The sequence below is a fragment of the Mustela nigripes genome, chromosome X (genome assembly GCF_022355385.1).
Source record: "Mustela nigripes isolate SB6536 chromosome X, MUSNIG.SB6536, whole genome shotgun sequence".
Lineage (NCBI taxonomy): Eukaryota > Metazoa > Chordata > Mammalia > Carnivora > Mustelidae > Mustela > Mustela nigripes.
The window spans coordinates 33,125,714-33,142,225 of record NC_081575.1 but is presented as its reverse complement, the minus strand read 5'-3'; the positions used below and the strand labels follow the sequence as shown (position 1 = coordinate 33,142,225).

Sequence of the window (16,512 nt, the reverse complement as noted above, 5' to 3'; positions counted from 1 at the left end):
GTGCGCAGAAGTTAGAGATGGACCATCGCTGCTATAAGTATGGAAAAGCTTTCACTTACTTGTGTCGGAGGGTCTTTAACACAAAAAGCTGGAGGAGAGAAAGTCAAGATTAGTCTGGCTTTCTTTCCTCTTCGTGGACACATTCCAAGGTAAAGTTCAAGCTAATGCTAGTCTTGGTTATTTAGTTATCTAATGCCTGCAACAAAAGTAAAGCCCTCTCCATATTTTTCCCAAGGAGTTGCAGGTTTAAAATATATTTTCAATTAAAAGCGGTAGGGAAAAGCTTCTTTTTAAAAATAGGATCTAAGGGGCACCTGGCTGGCTCAGTCGGTAGAACACGTGACTTTTGATCTTGGGGTTGTGAGTTCAAGCCCCACAATGGGTGTAGAGTTTAGTTAAAAAATGATAAGCAAAAATAGGATCTGAATAAATGTCAGCAAAGTTGAGAGTCTCGACACTGAGGAAGGGGAAATTTTAAATGGCAAATTAGTATATCTTTAGCCACAAAGCCACATATAATGACATAGATTCATACTTTTCACAAATAGCTCTTTCTCAATTCTAAATCTGGTTCTACCATTTGGTTGGTAAGAAACTTCATTTCTCGGTTTTTCTCTGAGACAGGGAAAGAAAGAAAAACCAGAATGAAAGCTATTCCTGGAACAATGTGGCAATTTTAGGACTCTAGGTTCTAAGTTATGTTATAAGCCTATCCAGGTATGTGCTTATCCTTTTGGAGGAAAAGAAAAAGGGGCTTTTACCGCAATCACTGGGGGAATTTTGACACCAGACATATCAGAGCAAGGCAATAGGACGAGTCTCCGAGCATCAGGAACGTCACCACTGATTGGGTCAGTAATTCTTTAGGAGAACCCAAGTGATGAAATGCCACCAGGTTTTAACAATGATGTAGGGACAAATAGCCATCCACCCGACAGGCTTAGGGACAAGAACCACCGGAGTTGCACAAGGCGTACGTGTCCTTAAAGCTGAGTAGGGCCCTTTCAGGCAGCTGTGGATGAGGGGACTTGGACCATGTCTCCCAGGAAGGAAGACACAAAGAGAACACTATAGGCAGAGAACTGGAATTGTACCGAGTTCTCCCAGTGTCTGCACTTAAGGCCAAGTTCATCTTGTCTAAAATAAGACAACTTGGGATTTTCAGGAGGCCATGTCAACTGGTCATCAGGAATCGGGTGGTGTATTAACTTATACACAGATGGAGCAAGCAGAGGGCTTTTTAGACTGTGAATCACATCATGTGAACCTTTTTCAATGGGTTCCAATCACTTTCGGAACCAAATCCAAAATCTGAATCATGAGCCAATATGTTTGTTATCCTGGCTACTTCTCAGAGTTCATGTCTCACTTCTTTGAACATCCTGCTCTGGGCATGCTCTTGTCCTTGTCAGAACGTGCCAAACGCATTCTTGCCTCAGGACCTTCAGATTTGCTGCTCTCATGGTCTGGAACGTTCTTGACTTGGACCTTTGCAAAGTTTACCTTTTTACTACATTGATATCTCTCGTCACACATCACCAGCTAAGAGAGGCTGCCCCTGATTTGACATAAAATTAGCTTTATCCCCTCATGCTGCCTTAATTTTCCTTCTAGTAATTATCACCATGTGATGATAGGATACCTATGTGTTGACTAATTTATTATCTGTGCCTCACCAGACCACAAGTTCCATGAGGGCAGAGACTTGGTTTTGCTCATGCCTTACCCCGAGACTTAGAATAGGGCCTGGCACATACTGGGTATTCAGCTAATATTTGTTGATTGAATAAATGAATTAAAACAGATATTCAAATGAATCAACTTTTGTAGAAATTTCGTTTCTAAACTAGGCGAGCCTTAAAATAGCAAAAACAGTTACACATAGGAAAATCAAAAGTTTTTTTTTTTTTTTTAAGAAGGTTACAGGCCCAGCATGGAGCCCAGCATGGGACTTGAACTCACCACCCCAAGATCAAGACCTGAGCTGAGCTCAAGGGTCAGTTGCTTAACCGACTGAGCCACCCAGGGGCCTCCAAAATCAAAATTTTTGACACTTCTGAAAAATTAAATGCCGTAAATAATCTTTGCCATTTCACAATTGATCCCACATTTCCACTTCACCCTCCATGTGGTCATTTAAGCTTGGTCTCTCTTCAGTAGCAAGACATAGGGTTGGGGGGTACCTGGGTGCCTCAGTTGTTAAGCCTCTGCCTTCGGCTCAGGTCATGATCCCAGGGTCCTGGGATTGAGCCCCGCATCGGGCTCCCTGCTCCGTGGGAAGACTGCTTCCCTCTCTCCCTCTCCCCCTGCTTGTGTTCCCTCTCTCACTATGTCTCTCTCTGTCAAATAAGTAAATAAAATCGTTTTAAAAAAAGACATGGGGTGGATAGAATGTCTGTTACTGGTGTCAGAATCTCTAAACACTCTTACTTTGGCAAGGCTGGAGATAAAGCTATTGAAATGTGTCTTGTTCCAAAGAATCCCAGAAATACCAGACAGGATCACTCTTTTGGAAAATTAGACCCACGGAGATTGTTGGTCTATTTAAACAGACTCAAGCCCCAACTTACTAAATCAGCACCTAGTACTCTTCAACTGCACACGCTTGTATCTGAAGTAGCTTGTGCCCCTTAACCGGTAGGAGAGCCTCATTTGTTTATGGAAACGCTGTGATGCCCTGAACGACCAAAGGCTTCCTCTGGAGCACCTTGGAGAGAAAGCTGGCAGGTTCCAGCTGCTCCGTGGGCCTGTGGAGCAAAGACTTTTATCTCTATCAATAAAACTCACCAGCTCAGCCAAGTATTGACAGTGACACCATTATTAGCTCTGCTGTGCACCCAAGTGAACAAATGCTTCCTGAAGTATCTTATGTTACTCTCTTTGGGCATCCCATGCTCTACTTTGATGGAACTGGACCACTCCCGGGACACCTGGGTGACTCAGTCGGTTAAGTGTCTGTGGTTAAGCTCAGGTCGTGATCCCAGGTACCTGGAATCGAGCCCCACGTTGAGCTCTCTGCTCAGTGGGGAGCCTGCTTCTCTCTCTGCCTGCTGCTCCCCTGCTTGTGCTCTCTCTCCTCTGTCAAATAAGTAAATAAAATACTTTTTTAAAAATTGGACTACTCCCCTTTACTGACCATTCCCTGTGTTTTCCTGCCTTAATACATTTGGTCCTATTGCTCCCTCCCTTGTATTATAGGTTTTTTTTTTTCATATATCTATCATAGTAAACTACATACAGTAAACTATAAGTCTATTCATTCCCTCAAGTACAACCTCACATCAAAGAGGAAAAAAAAGTAAGTAAATGAGTCCAAAGATCTGGTCAGAAATTTCATTGCTAAAACATGTAGCACACCAAAGTATCAGTTTTACTCTATGATAACTTTAAAAATAAAATAACAATATACCATCAACGAAGTATACAGGACTCAAAGACATATTCTATTTTTCCCACAATGACTATCTTGATGCCTTATATAAAATAAGGAGGACCAAATTCTCCCACCACCCCCCAAAAAGTTGGTGCCCCAGGTTTGCAAGCATGTGCTTAGACCGTCTATTGGGTAAACCAGCACTATGTAAGGAGAGATCCACACTGTTCCCTCCGATTTTAGAATCCTAATGACAATTATTTCTTTTCTTTTTTTTTTTTTTAAAGATTTTATTTGTGTATTTGTCAGAGAGAGGGAACCTCAGGCAGAGGGAGAAGCAGGCTCCCCACTGAGCAAGGAGTCCCATGCGGGGCTCGACCCAGGACCCTGGGATCATGATCTGAGCCAAAGGCAGAGGCTTAACCCACTGAGCCACCCAGGCGCCCCTATAATTATTTCTTTAGTGCAATATAGGGCTGAGGAATGTCCAAAAATAAGGTTGTCTTGAGTAGAAGTATGAAGGATATTGCTCTTATGCTGATGTCCAGAGAAGATAGCTGTTGCCACAGTGTGATTTGAGGGCCACTGCAGAAGTCTGACCCTCCTGACCTGTACTTCTCACCATATACTCAATCTTCATGGCACTTCAAAAGAAGAAATGAGCAGCTTACCTGGATTGACGCATCCTGCTATGTCAGAAACATAACATCTGTAGGAATTTGTTTACTTAACTAAAATATACTCTTTGAGTAAAGCCAGACTTAAGCTTACTTTAAGCTTACGTCTTAAAGCCAGACGTAAGGCTGGTCAACCGTGATGGAGCGGGGAGGTTGGCAGGAGGAGGGAAAAGCTGAAACGTGGTTCATATGAGTTCTGTTTAAATGTGTTATTCAAGTGATGCTAAGGAGTAGCTGAGTTATATAATATCAAACTATTTTTAAGGGAGGGTTTAGATCAGAAAAAAAAAAATACTCTTGCATGTGTCAGATCGCTTGCACAGGACCAAATGCACGGACGGCAAATTACAGATGGAAAATTTCGGGAAAGCAAAAGCAGAGGTTGAAAAGCTCCCTATTCAGGGAAGGGCTGGTCAGCAGGGAGGCAGAGGAAGGAAAGGAGTGGTTTATGCTGTGGGGATGGATTAATTTTTCTGTTGCGGAGGCTTGGGGGGGGGGGTGAGACGGATTTCTCCTTGGCTTGCAGATAAAAAAAGACGGTTCTGGGAAAGACAGCCAAGTGCCACAAGATGCTTAAAGCAGTCACAGTCCTTTCTCGAGGGTAGCTAAGCTCATTGCGTGGAAGGGAGGGAGATAGGCAGGGGTTTTGCCGCTTGACTGAACTGTTACAAGTCTAACTCAACAGCTGGAAAGGTAGAAACAGCCCCCAAAACTCATCAATAGATGAATGAATCAGCAAAGTATGGTGTACACTTGCTGCGAAATCTGATTCGGCCACACAAAAGGAATAAAATACGGAGAGATACATGCTACAACATGGATGAACTTGATAACATTGTTCAGGGAAACAGCCAGACACAAAAGGTCACAGGTTGCTGGCTTCCGCTTTTGTGAAATGTCTAGAATAGGCAAATCCAAGCAAACAGAAACCAGATTAGCAGTTGCCGGGGGTAGGGGATGGGAATTTGGGAGCAACTATTTAATGGGAATGGGGTTTCCATTTGCGCTGATGAAACATTTTGGAACTACATAGTGCCAGTGGGTATACAGTATTGTAAACCACTTAATTGTTTACTCTCAAATGGTTAATTTTATGTGAATTTCCTCTCCGTAGAAAAACTATTTAAGCTTTCCTCAAATTACAGGGGGCTCTAACTCTAACATTCAATATTGAAGTTTAGATAGTTCTTTTTAAGCTGGCCTTACATCAAAGTCAGAAAATAATATTGAAGGGTTAATGAGAACCATAGATAATTGTTTTTATTTATTTAAAAAAAAAACTTTAAATCTAGTATAGTGAACATACAATGTTAGTTTTAGGTATACAATACAGTGATTCAACAATTCCATACATGTCTCAGTGCTAATTATGGTAAGTATACTCTTAATCCCTTTCACCTGTTTCATCCATTCCCCCACCCACCTCCCCTCTGGTCACCACCAATTTGTTCTCTGTAGTTAAGTCTGTTTTTTTGGTTTGTCTCTTTTTTTCCCCTTTGATCATTCATTGTTTCAAAAATTCTACTTGTAAGGGAAATCATACGGTATTCGTCTTTCTCTGACTGATTCACTTCACTTATCATTATGCTCTCTAACTGCATCCACATTGTTACAAATGGCAAGATTTCATTCTTTCTAATGGCTCAGTAATATTCTATTGCACATATACATAGATGTGCAATAGAATATTTTATATATATATATATTTCACATCTTCCTTATCCATTCACCTATCAATGGACACTCAGGCTGCTTCCATGTCTTGACTATTGTAAATAATGCTGCAATCAACATAGGGGAACATATATATATTTGTGAGTTAGTGTTTTCGTATTCATTGGGTGAATACCCAGTAGTAGAATTATTGGATCATATGGTAATTCTATTCTTCATTTTTTTGAGGAACCTGCATGCTGTTTCCCACAATGGTTGCACCAGTTTGCATTCCTATCAACAGGGCACAATGGTTCTTTTTTCTCCATCTCCTCGTCAACACTTCTTGTTTCTTGTGTTGTTTATTTTCACCATAAACATTCTGACAGGTGTGAGATGATATCTCATTGTGTCATTTGTGTGTGTGTGTGTGTGTGTGTGTGTGTGTGTGTGTGTGTTTTGACTGGACTAAGTGGTCTTACTGGGGGAAAGCCAGGACTACAATGGATTTTAGAATTGGCACTGGGGCCCTTCTTCTCGCCAAAGGTGGGCAACAACATTGACAAGGCGCCGGTTGTACACATCCACCACCTGGCTTGGTTTGTCTCCTTCTGTTTGTCCTGTTTGGCCGCCTTGGGAGTCTGCCCTCTTACTCTCCCGGCATGGGACAGGGAACCATGGACTTCACCTCCAAGCATGTGGCTGGCTACTGCTAGGGTGATCAGAGCCTCCACTTCACACCGACCCAGGGTAGCCTCATCCTCTAAGGGTGTGCCTGCCAAGAGCACAACTTGAGCTTCTGGAGCGATGCCCTCGGGTGAGGCTACAGGAACCTTGATCTGGGTGACCATCTCCTGGCCAGTCACCTTGAGAGTATGTAGCTCCTGGGCGTGGACAAGGAGCTGCATGTCAGCTACCCACCTGTGGCCACCACAGCCCCTGCAACCTCACTGGGGCTTTGACCTGCATTTCCCTGTTGAGGAGGGATGAGGAGGGATGTTGAGCATCTTTCATGTGTCTGCTGGCCATCTGGATGTCTTTGTTGCAGAGATGTCTGTTAATGTTTTCTGCGCATTTTTAAATGGGTTATTTGCGTGTTCGGTGTTGAGTTGTATTAAGTTCTTTATACATTTTGGAAGCTAACCGTTTACATGTCATTTGCAAATATCTTCTCCCATTCAGTAGGCTGTCTTTTAGTTTTGTTGTTTCCTTTGCAGTGGAGGAACTTTTTATCTTAATGCAGTCCTAATGTTTATTTTTGCTTTCGTTTCCCTTGCCTCAGGAGACGAATTTAGAAAAATGTTGTTATGGCCGATGTCAGAGAAATTACTGCCTGTGCTCTCTTCTAGGATTTTTATGATTTCAGGCCTCACATTTAAGTCTTTAATCCATTTTGATTTCATTTTTGTGTATGATGTAAGAAAATGGTGCGGTTTCATTCTTTTGTATGTAGCCGTCCAGGTTTCCCAACACCATTTGTTGAAGAGACTGTCTTTTTCCCATCACATGTATTCTTGCCTCCTTTAATTGGCCATAAAGTAGGGGGCTTAGTTCTGGGCTTTCTATTCTGTTCTATTGATCTATGTGTCTATTTTTGTGCCAGTAGCATACCTGTTTTGATTACTACAACTTTGTAGTATATCTTGAAATCTGGGATGACACCACCCATTTTGTTCTTTTTCAAGATTGCTTAGACTGGGGTCTTTTCGGTTTCATGCAAATTTTAGGATAATTTGCTCTAGTTCTGTGAAAAATGCTGTTGGTGTTTGATAGGGATTGCATTAAATCTTTAGAGTGATTTGAGTGTATGGACATTTAAATAATATTTGTTCTTTCAGTCCATGAGCGTGGAATATCTTTCCATTGGTTTGTGTCGTCTTCAATTTCTTTTGTGACAGTTTTATAGTTTTCAGAGTACAGATCTTTGCCTCCTTGATTAAATTTATTCTTAGCTATTGAATTTGATACAACTATAAATGGGATTGGTTTCTTAATTTTTTTCTCTGCTGCTTCATTATTAGTGTATAGGAATGCAATGGATTTCTGTATATTGATTTTATATCCTGTGACCTTACTGAATTCATTTATCCATTCTAGCTAATTATTTTTAAACTTCTCTACTTCTATAAACTTTGATTTACTTTTCTACTTTAGTGGAAAAAAAACATTTTACTTGGGGCGCCTGGGTGGCTCAGTGGCCTTTGACTCAGGCCATGATCCCAGGGTCCTGGGATTGAGCCCTGCATCGGGATCTCTGCTCAGCAGGAAGCCTGCTTCCCCCGCCACACACACTGCCTGCCTCTCTACCTATTTGTGATCTCTGTCTGGCAAATAAATAAATAAATAAATCTTAAAAAAAAAAAAACAAAAACAAACCATTTTACTTAATACAGAATATGTATAATCAGTAGCAATACTCAAAATATTTAACAACTTGTACAGCATAGACACTGACCGATCAGATATGATGCCAGCTATCAACTACCAGTGGGTGAATGTCTTTACTTGCTATATCTCTAATAACCAAATGTGATGGTTAATTTGATATGTCAACCCGATAGGGTCGTGGGGTGCCCATCTATCTGGTTCAGCGTTGTTCCTGGGTGTGTCTGTGAGAGTATTTCCAGATGAGATTAGTATTTGAATTGGAAGCCTGAGTAAAGTTGATTGCCCTCCCTAATCATTCAATCTGTTAAAGGCCTGAATAGAACAAATGGCAGAGGAAAGGAGAATTTGCCTCTTGTGTACCTGATTGCATGAGCTCAGATACACTTCTACCTTCAGATTAGAAATTAAACCATTAGCTTCACTGGTTCTCAAGCTTTCAGACTTGGGCTGACCTATGCCAGTGGCTTTCTTGGGTATTTGGTGGGCACAGGGCAGATCATGGGACTTCCCAGCCTCCATAATCATGTGAACCAATCTCTCTCTATAGACAGAGGATAGATAGATTGATAGATAGATAGTTAGATATAGGTAGATAGTTATCTCCTATTGGTTCTGTTTCTTGGGAGAATTCTAACTAATACTAAGGTAATAGGAAGCTTAGCTGAGCAAACAATGAAGACATAACAAAGGCTCTGTCACATCCCCTTGACTGCATTTGATTTATGCACCTACTACCCTGGGGAAAATAAATAGCTTCATGGGCACTGGTTTTAAAAGCCAGTCATGATGGCTCAACAATATGAATGTACTTAAATCCATTAGCTGTACGCTTAAAATGATTAGATAATAAATTTCAGGCTATATGTTTTTCCCACAATTAAAAATGTCAGTTTTTGCAGTAAAAACTGCAAATGCTGGGACACCCGGCTAGCTCAGTTGGTGGAACATGTGACTTGGATCTCGAGGTTGTGAGTTCGAGGCCCACGTTGAGTGTGGAGATTACTTAAAAATACATAAGTAAATAAATAAAAACTACAAATGTTTTTTAAAAGTCAGTCATATATGTCTGCAAAGTGTTACAGACTGAATGTTTGTGTCCCCTCAAAATTTATATATATTGAAGCCTTGATCCCCACTGTAATGGTATGTAGAGATGGGGCCATGGGGAGGTAATTAGGGTTCAATGAGGTCATAAGGGTAGGGGCCTGGTCTGAGGGGATTAGTACCTTACTAGAGGTGACACCTGAGAGCGTGCTCTCCCTTCCCCCACCCCACTCTAACACAAAGACGACCTGTAAGGACAGGGCTAGACAGTAACCATCTGCAGACTAAGAGATATGACCTCAGAACAAAACCTATCTTGTCAGTACCTTGATGGTGTACTTAGAGAACCGTGAGAAATAAATTCCTGTGGCTTAAACCAAGTCTATGGTATTTTGTTATGGAAGCCTGAACTAAGATGTAAAGATTCCAGTTTTAGGGGGGCCTGGGTGGCTCAGTCAGTTAAGCTTCCCACTCCTGACTTCACCTCAGGTCATGATCTCAGGATGGTGAGATCGAGCCCCGCTCAGTGTGGGGCCTGCTTGAGATTCTCGCTCGCTCTCTTTGTACTTTTCCCTCTCCCTGGTCCTCTCTTAAAAAAAAAAAAATTCCAGTTTTTAAACTTTTCTCATTTACATAAGGCCTTTATATTCCTTGTGTTTAAGGAAGTCAGAGAAGGATTTATACCCCCATCCTGAAGGCATTCTGTGTATGGGCCCTTTTTCTACAGTACTTTCTTGGTTATTTGGAATACCGAGTATGCTTATGTGGTAAAAACACAACAGACCCTTTAGTGTTTATCCAAAGAATGATAGGAAGATAAAATGATTCTTCTCTTTCCATGTTTTGGAACACTAAGTGAACATGTTAATATTTATTACTGATAAGTTGTAGATAACATTGGGGTTTGTTTTGTCGTTCCTAAAGTTAGTTAGGAACATTGAGGTCCTTATTTTTCTAATACATTGCTTTGAAGAAGTTGCTTTGACCTTTCTAACATATTAGTGAGTAGTTTATTGCTTGGCTTAAATGCTCTAGTGCTTTCTTCTGCATTGTCTGTAACAGAAGCAATCATGAAGCTGTGCAACTTGCCCCAGTTTTTATCATGAAATTCAGGCAACAAATGCCAGGCAAGGGCTTTCACGGACCCTTGTCTGAAGTCAAACTATGTAGATATGTCACATAGGGCTGAAGTGATAAATTTGGAAGCCCTTCTTTTTTTTCTTTATCATCTTTTCTTCTTCTGTTGTACTTGACTCAGACAAAACACATTTATGCTCTGATTCCTATGGTTGAGATGCGGATCAGGGTGACCTGATTTGCAGCAATCTGACCAGGGACATAAAATTCCATCTCATCTGTAGAGCTTAGAATCATTTGCCCTACAAAAATAAAAGAATGATTTGTCTCCTACATCTTCAAGACCCAATTTCCCTTCTGTAAGGAGGAAGGCAAAAGTTTGGCCAAAATCCATAGAAGGTAGACTTGCTACACGTAGAACAATGTTACTTTTGTATAGATTTCTGAAATCAGCTTTCATCTGGAGTGCATTAGGGGCCCCTGGGTGGTTAAGTGTCTGCCTTCCCTTCAGGTCGTGATGCCGAAGTCCTGGGATTGAGCCCCATGTCAGGCTCCCTGTTCAGCAGGGAGTCTGCTTCTCCCTCTGCCACTCCACTGATTTCATGCTCTCTCTCTCTCTCTCAAATAAATAAAATCTTTAAAAAATAAAGTGCTTTAAAATGATGGTGAACTTTTCTATTCATATTTTTGGTATCATTCATTTTTTTATTTTAAAATATTATTCACATGGCATAATGTAGTAGTCAATGTAATCCAAAGGCTAACTCTTTGACCGTATTAGTAAACTTCAACAGTTAGGAAAAACAAGCTGGGGGTCACAAGTGATGTGCTGAGTTGGGAGAAGAGAGCGTGAGGTTCTCTGTGCTGTGTACTGCCTAGCCTACCCCAGAGCAGCAGCCAATGCTATGTTAATATCTGAGGAGAAGGCCACATAGAAAATAAAATTAAAGATTCCACGCAGATGAAATGGATGTGGGAAAAGCAGAATGTACAAAAACAGAAGTAAAATACTAGTGGGTTTTGATGCTCAAAGAAATGCATTAATTCAGATGAACATTTTTCACTCGTATTTGGAGTTCCCATTCATCTTTCAAATTTTTGCGTGGATTTTAGTCAACATACTTAGCTTCTGGACACACCTGCAAACATACTGTTCTAGTTTGTAATTGTAAATTATAATTTAGAAATGTTTTAACCAATATGGATTTGAAAAATAACTTTCTTAAAAGAATACTTTTTTAAAAAGATTTTATTTATTATTTGTCAGAGAGAGTGAGCACAGGCAGACAGAGTGGCAGGCAGAGGCAGAGGGAGAAGCAGGCTCCCCACTGAGCAGGGAGCCCGATGTGGGACTCGATCCCAGGACGCTGGGATCATGACCTGAGCCAAAGGCAGCCGCCTAACCAACTGAGCCACCCAGGCGTCCCAAGAATACTTTTATATGAAGTCTCTCCATCAGCTGGGAGGTAGTTTGATAAAGTGCAAGGGGGACTGGCTTTGAAATCAAGGAGACCCCGGGTTGGCTCTGTCTGTAGATCATGTGACTCTTGATGTCCGGGTTGTGAGTTTGATCTCCGGGTTGTGTGTTTGAGTCTCACATTGGGCGTAGAGATGACTTTAAAAAAACAAAATCTCTTAAAAAAAAAAAAAAAAGTCAGGGAGACAAGTTGTAGGGCTCAGGTAAGTGACTTTTCCGTTCCTCTGTTTCTTCATCTGTAAAATGGAGATAATAATGGCAGACCTCAAGACTGTAATACAAATGAATAAGGTAAAATGCTTGGCATGTACCAAGGACTGAATAAATATTCTATTCAAATCCCTTAGAATAAAAGTATTCTATCAGAAGTACCACTGGAGAATCTCTGTAATGTTCTCACTTTTTTTTTTTTTTTACTGTATTTGCCATATCTATTATTCTTCTCCCTGTACCCTCCCCTTTATTTTTCTTGCTTTCCTCTTAGTTCTTTTTTTAAAAAAAGATTGATTTATTTATTTTAGAGAGAGAGTGTGTGTGTGTGAGCTGGGAGAGGGGCAGAGGGAGAGTAACTCAGGCAGATTCCCCACCAAGTGCGGAGCCCGACCTGGGGCTCCATCCCAGGACCCTGAGATCATGACCTGAGCCGAAACCAAGAGTCAGATGCTTAACTGACTGAGCCACCTAGGAGCCCCAATACTCTTAGTTCTTTTTAATGTATTATTTATCCACTAGTTTGATTTACCAATGTCATGTTTATCCTTCAAGGGTGCTGCTTCGTTTCCATTTCAGCTTTTTCTTCATCCGCTCTCCTCCTATCTCTGGCCTTTCATCTGCTTTTACTCAAACTTGACTCCTCTAGGAGCTGTAGCCTCTGAGGCGTGTTTAGTGTTTGATCAATTCTTGTTCAGCAGCTAAAGCCCTTCAGAGGAAAGGTAACATATAAATGAGGTGAGACTAGTACATTACTTTAGTAATGTGACTGGATTTTTTATTTTAAACACACTTGCCAAAACTTATTTTTCAAATAAGTGTTGTGATAGTCAAAGTAGTCACTGCGGGATTTCATCTGTTTGTCTGAAATGGTGTAATTTATATTAATAACATGAGGCTCAGGCAGTAAGTATATTGTGCGCTAGCAAGTACATTGTGTACCCCCATTCAGGGATGCCTTTTCAGCCTTCACAGTCCATCAACCAACTGCTTTTTGGTCCCACTTCCCAGATTCCCCATTACAGGGACCAGTCATTATAATCATTTCCTCACATTCAAGCTGAACTAGCTTAACGCTTGCTTTGTCTTACACACTTGGAAAAGCACCAACTTCAGTTAAATCTTTCTGCCCGTTACTCCCTTGCACCTCTGCTGCTGGATGTAGATGGCAGGAAAAAGCCACAACCACCCACTTCAAATAGATCCTCAATGCTGTTCCAGAATCTGACTACATTTCCTAGCGCATTCACTCTCTGTCTCTCCTAAGTATTTCCCACTTATGTTTTCCTCAGACCATCAACATTTTTTCCTGCTGCCCTTATTCTCACCTGAGAGAAACTAGAAAAGAACCCCCACAATCACCACCACCGCATGGGCGCAGCTACATGCTGTGGAACTGTGCATGTGTCCCCATGTCCTTATCTGATGCCGGCCCTTCCACAAGATCCCACCCCTACTCACCCACTCGGGACATCACCCCAGCCATTTGGCCCTCTCTCTCCTGTACCTTTCATTTTCTACTTTCTACTGAATCACTGCCATCAGTATTTTTAAAATCTGTTCTTTCTCCCATCTGAAAAAAAATTCTTTATTTCATATCTCCCTCTGGCAATCCCTCCTCTCACTTTTGTTCTCTACCCCGTAGCAAAATTCCTCAAAAATAAAAACTGTCTATAGTCCTATTCTCTTTTGAGAAGCCACTGCAGTCAGGCTTCTGCCACCACTATTCCACAAAAACTATTCTTTTCAAGATCATCAATGGCCTTCACATTGACAAATCCTATGCTCGAGTCTCAGTTTCAACCTTACTTGCAGTATGAGCAATGAGTGTTATAGTTGATCACTTTCTCTTGATTGGCTCCCAGGACCCCACAGTCCTCTGCTTCATTGACTGCTCATTTTCTCCCTTGCTGGGTCCTCTTATTAACTCAACTTTCTAGGGCGCCTAGAGCTCAATCCTTGGTCCTAATCTCCTCTTTATCTATTGAACCCTGGGGCACTCTTTAGTAATCTCACCCATTCTTTAAATACTATCTGTATGCTGATGATTTCCAAATATATAAATCAGAAGTCTCTCCTGGACTCCAGACTCCCAACTGTTTACCTACCCTCTCTGTTTGGATGTCTAATAGGCTTCTGAAATTTCACAGACACAAAATCAAATCCCTGATAGCTCCCCTCAAACCTGTTCTTCCCACACTTTTTCCTTACCTTAGTAAAGAGCAACTCGATCTTTCCAGTTGTCCAAGCTAAAAAAAAAAAAAAAAAAAAAAAAGAAAGAAAGAAATCTGCTACCCTTGTTCCTCCTTTTTTTCACTACCTACGTCTTATCCATCTATGAGTCCCACCAACAGTAACTTTCTTTAAAAAAAAAAAAAGATTTTATTTATTTATTTGAAAGAGAGAGCGAGAGAGCATAAGTAGGCAGAGGAGGAGGGGGAAGCAGTCTCCCCACTTAATAGAGAGCCCGATGCGGGACTCGATCCCAAGACTCTGAGATCATGACCTGAGCCGAAGGCAGAGGCTTAACCCACTGAGCCACCCAGGCGCCCCAACAGTAACTTTCAAAACATATCTAGAAGGCAACCTCTTCTCACCACCTCCACTGCCACTTTTTCTTAGTGCAAACTATTATTTTATTTTTGGTCTGGATTACTACAGTAAACTCCTGACTGGTCTCCCTGCTTCCACTTTTGCTCCTTACCCCACAGAGCCTACTCTCAACACAGCAGCCAGACCAATTCTGTTAAACATAAGTCAGACCACATAAGTCGTCTTCTCAAAAACCAAATTATCAGAGTAAAATCCAGAGCTGTTGTGATGACCTATAAGGTCCTACGAGATCTGATTCTCTGTTTCCTCTCTGGATTCATCTCCTGCCACGCACCCCCTCGCTCACTTCAGCTCATCCATGCCAGCCTCTTTTTTCTAAAACCCTCCAGTCATTTTCCTGCACCAGAACCTCTCCCCTTGTTCTCTGTACTTGTAATATTCACATGACTCAGGCATCCACATGACTCACTCCCTCACTTTTCAAGTCTTTCAGTGTGACTTTCTCTGACTCTCCACTGACTGCACTATCTAAATAGGATAGCCACTCTTTCAACCACACTTCTGCCGAATTATTTTGTCTTCATCACCATCGGACATATATTTTACTTATTTATGTTGTTTAATGTCTACCCCACCAATTACACTCTAAGTGATGAGGGCAGAAATTTTGCCTGATTCATTCATTGTATCTGCAAGACATAGAACAGAGCCCAGCATATAGTAGGTGTTCAGTACATTTTGTTGGCTAAGTGATTTCTGCCTTGACAACCTCCAGTGGACAAACCCTCTTGTTCTGAGACATGGCATACTTATCTGAGATTCTAGGAAGGGCAATGGTAATTTTAAAACAACAAACAAACAAAACCTTAGAAGTAAGATAAAGGAAATAGCAGAATTGGATTCCAAGTAGAACGAGATTGCGGGGATGAGAAGCTGAGGAACAGAGGAAGAAGAATAGGCAGTGAGGGGTGAATAGCATGAACCCTTTGATAGGGCTGCAATCAGTCATCAGACCCCTAAGTCCATGGTGTGTTTTGTTAATGTCCACTTGCACTGGAATGAGTGTGGTCCAGTTTGACGGCTGGGTGGGACCATAAATACACTGATTAAGTTAGAAATGTCTGCGAACGTATCCCAGGACCCACTTGGATATGAGGATTTCCTACTCTCAATTGTGAGTTCTTGGTTGGTGGAGCCATTGAAAGAGTTGCCGAGGATAGAGAGGGTCTCTCATGATTGCATTGTACAGTGAGTGGAGAAACCACACCACTTTGGATTTTTCTTTGAATTCAGAGCTTTAGAAGCCCATTAAAAGCTCCATTTTCAGGAAACATAATAATTGGAGGAACCCATGAAATGTCTCCAAGGGCAGATTTGATGTTAGAAGAGGTGGTATTTGATTGGTAGATGTACAAATAATAAGCAATAATCTCAGGGCACCTGGGTGGCTCAGTCAGTTAAGCGTCTGCCTTCAGCTTAGGTCATGATCTTGGGATCCTGGGGTCGAGTTCCCCGTGGGCTCTCTGCTCAGCAAGGAGTCTGTTTCTCCCTCTCCCTCTGCATTCTCTCTCTCTCTCGCTCACTCTCTCTCAAATAAATAACCTTTTTAAAAAAACAATAATCTTCCTCTTCTGCCACAAGAATGGTGAGTATAGCCAGCTCGTTTTGTATGACTCAATTTTGGCCCCACACTACCAGATTCCTTCAGTGCCTCACGCTTTATCTCTTGTCTCTGGGTGAATGTTAACAGTCCTCAAGAATCTTGGATTCTGGGCAAAAGGTCCCAACTCATTGCAGTGGAGTGTAGGGAAATAGGGGGCCAAAGGCCCTGTTCTCAGCTGATGAGACTAATAAACTCATTCAAGCTGGGTGCTGTGGGTATAGAGCAATGAATAAGAAACAACCCCTGTACTTTAAGAGTTCAAATTCTAGCTGGAATTGGGGTGGGAAAATATAGGCATGTAAATAGATCATAATAATACAATGTGTTAAGAGCAATGACAGGGGCACCTGGGTGGCTCAGTCATTAAGTGTCTGCCTTCAGCTCAGGTCATGATCCC

The 16,512-nt window shown here is 41.6% G+C and overlaps 1 protein-coding gene across 1 annotated transcript; it reads right to left on the bottom strand.

Annotated features, from left to right (window-relative positions):
• Positions 1–709: 709 nt before the first annotated feature.
• LOC132007023 (ubiquitin-like protein FUBI) lies at positions 710–6,614 on the bottom strand. Its single transcript, XM_059385192.1, has 2 exons — positions 6,186–6,614; positions 710–730 (listed from the first exon to the last, which is right to left on the bottom strand). The coding sequence occupies exons 1-2, from the start codon at positions 6,609–6,611 to the stop codon at positions 710–712; spliced, it is 447 nt and encodes a 148-aa protein (XP_059241175.1). The 5' UTR covers positions 6,612–6,614.
• Between the last annotated feature and the right edge of the window lie 9,898 nt (positions 6,615–16,512).

Coding starts and splice junctions, on each gene's coding strand:
- LOC132007023 (XM_059385192.1), bottom strand. CDS start 6,611: ATGCAGCTCCTTGTCCACGCCCAGGAGCTACATACTCTCAAGGTGACT. Junction 731..6,185: donor GTAGTCCTGGCTTTCCCCCA/GTAAGACCACTT, acceptor TTCCTCCAAAAG/GATAAGCACATACCTGGATA.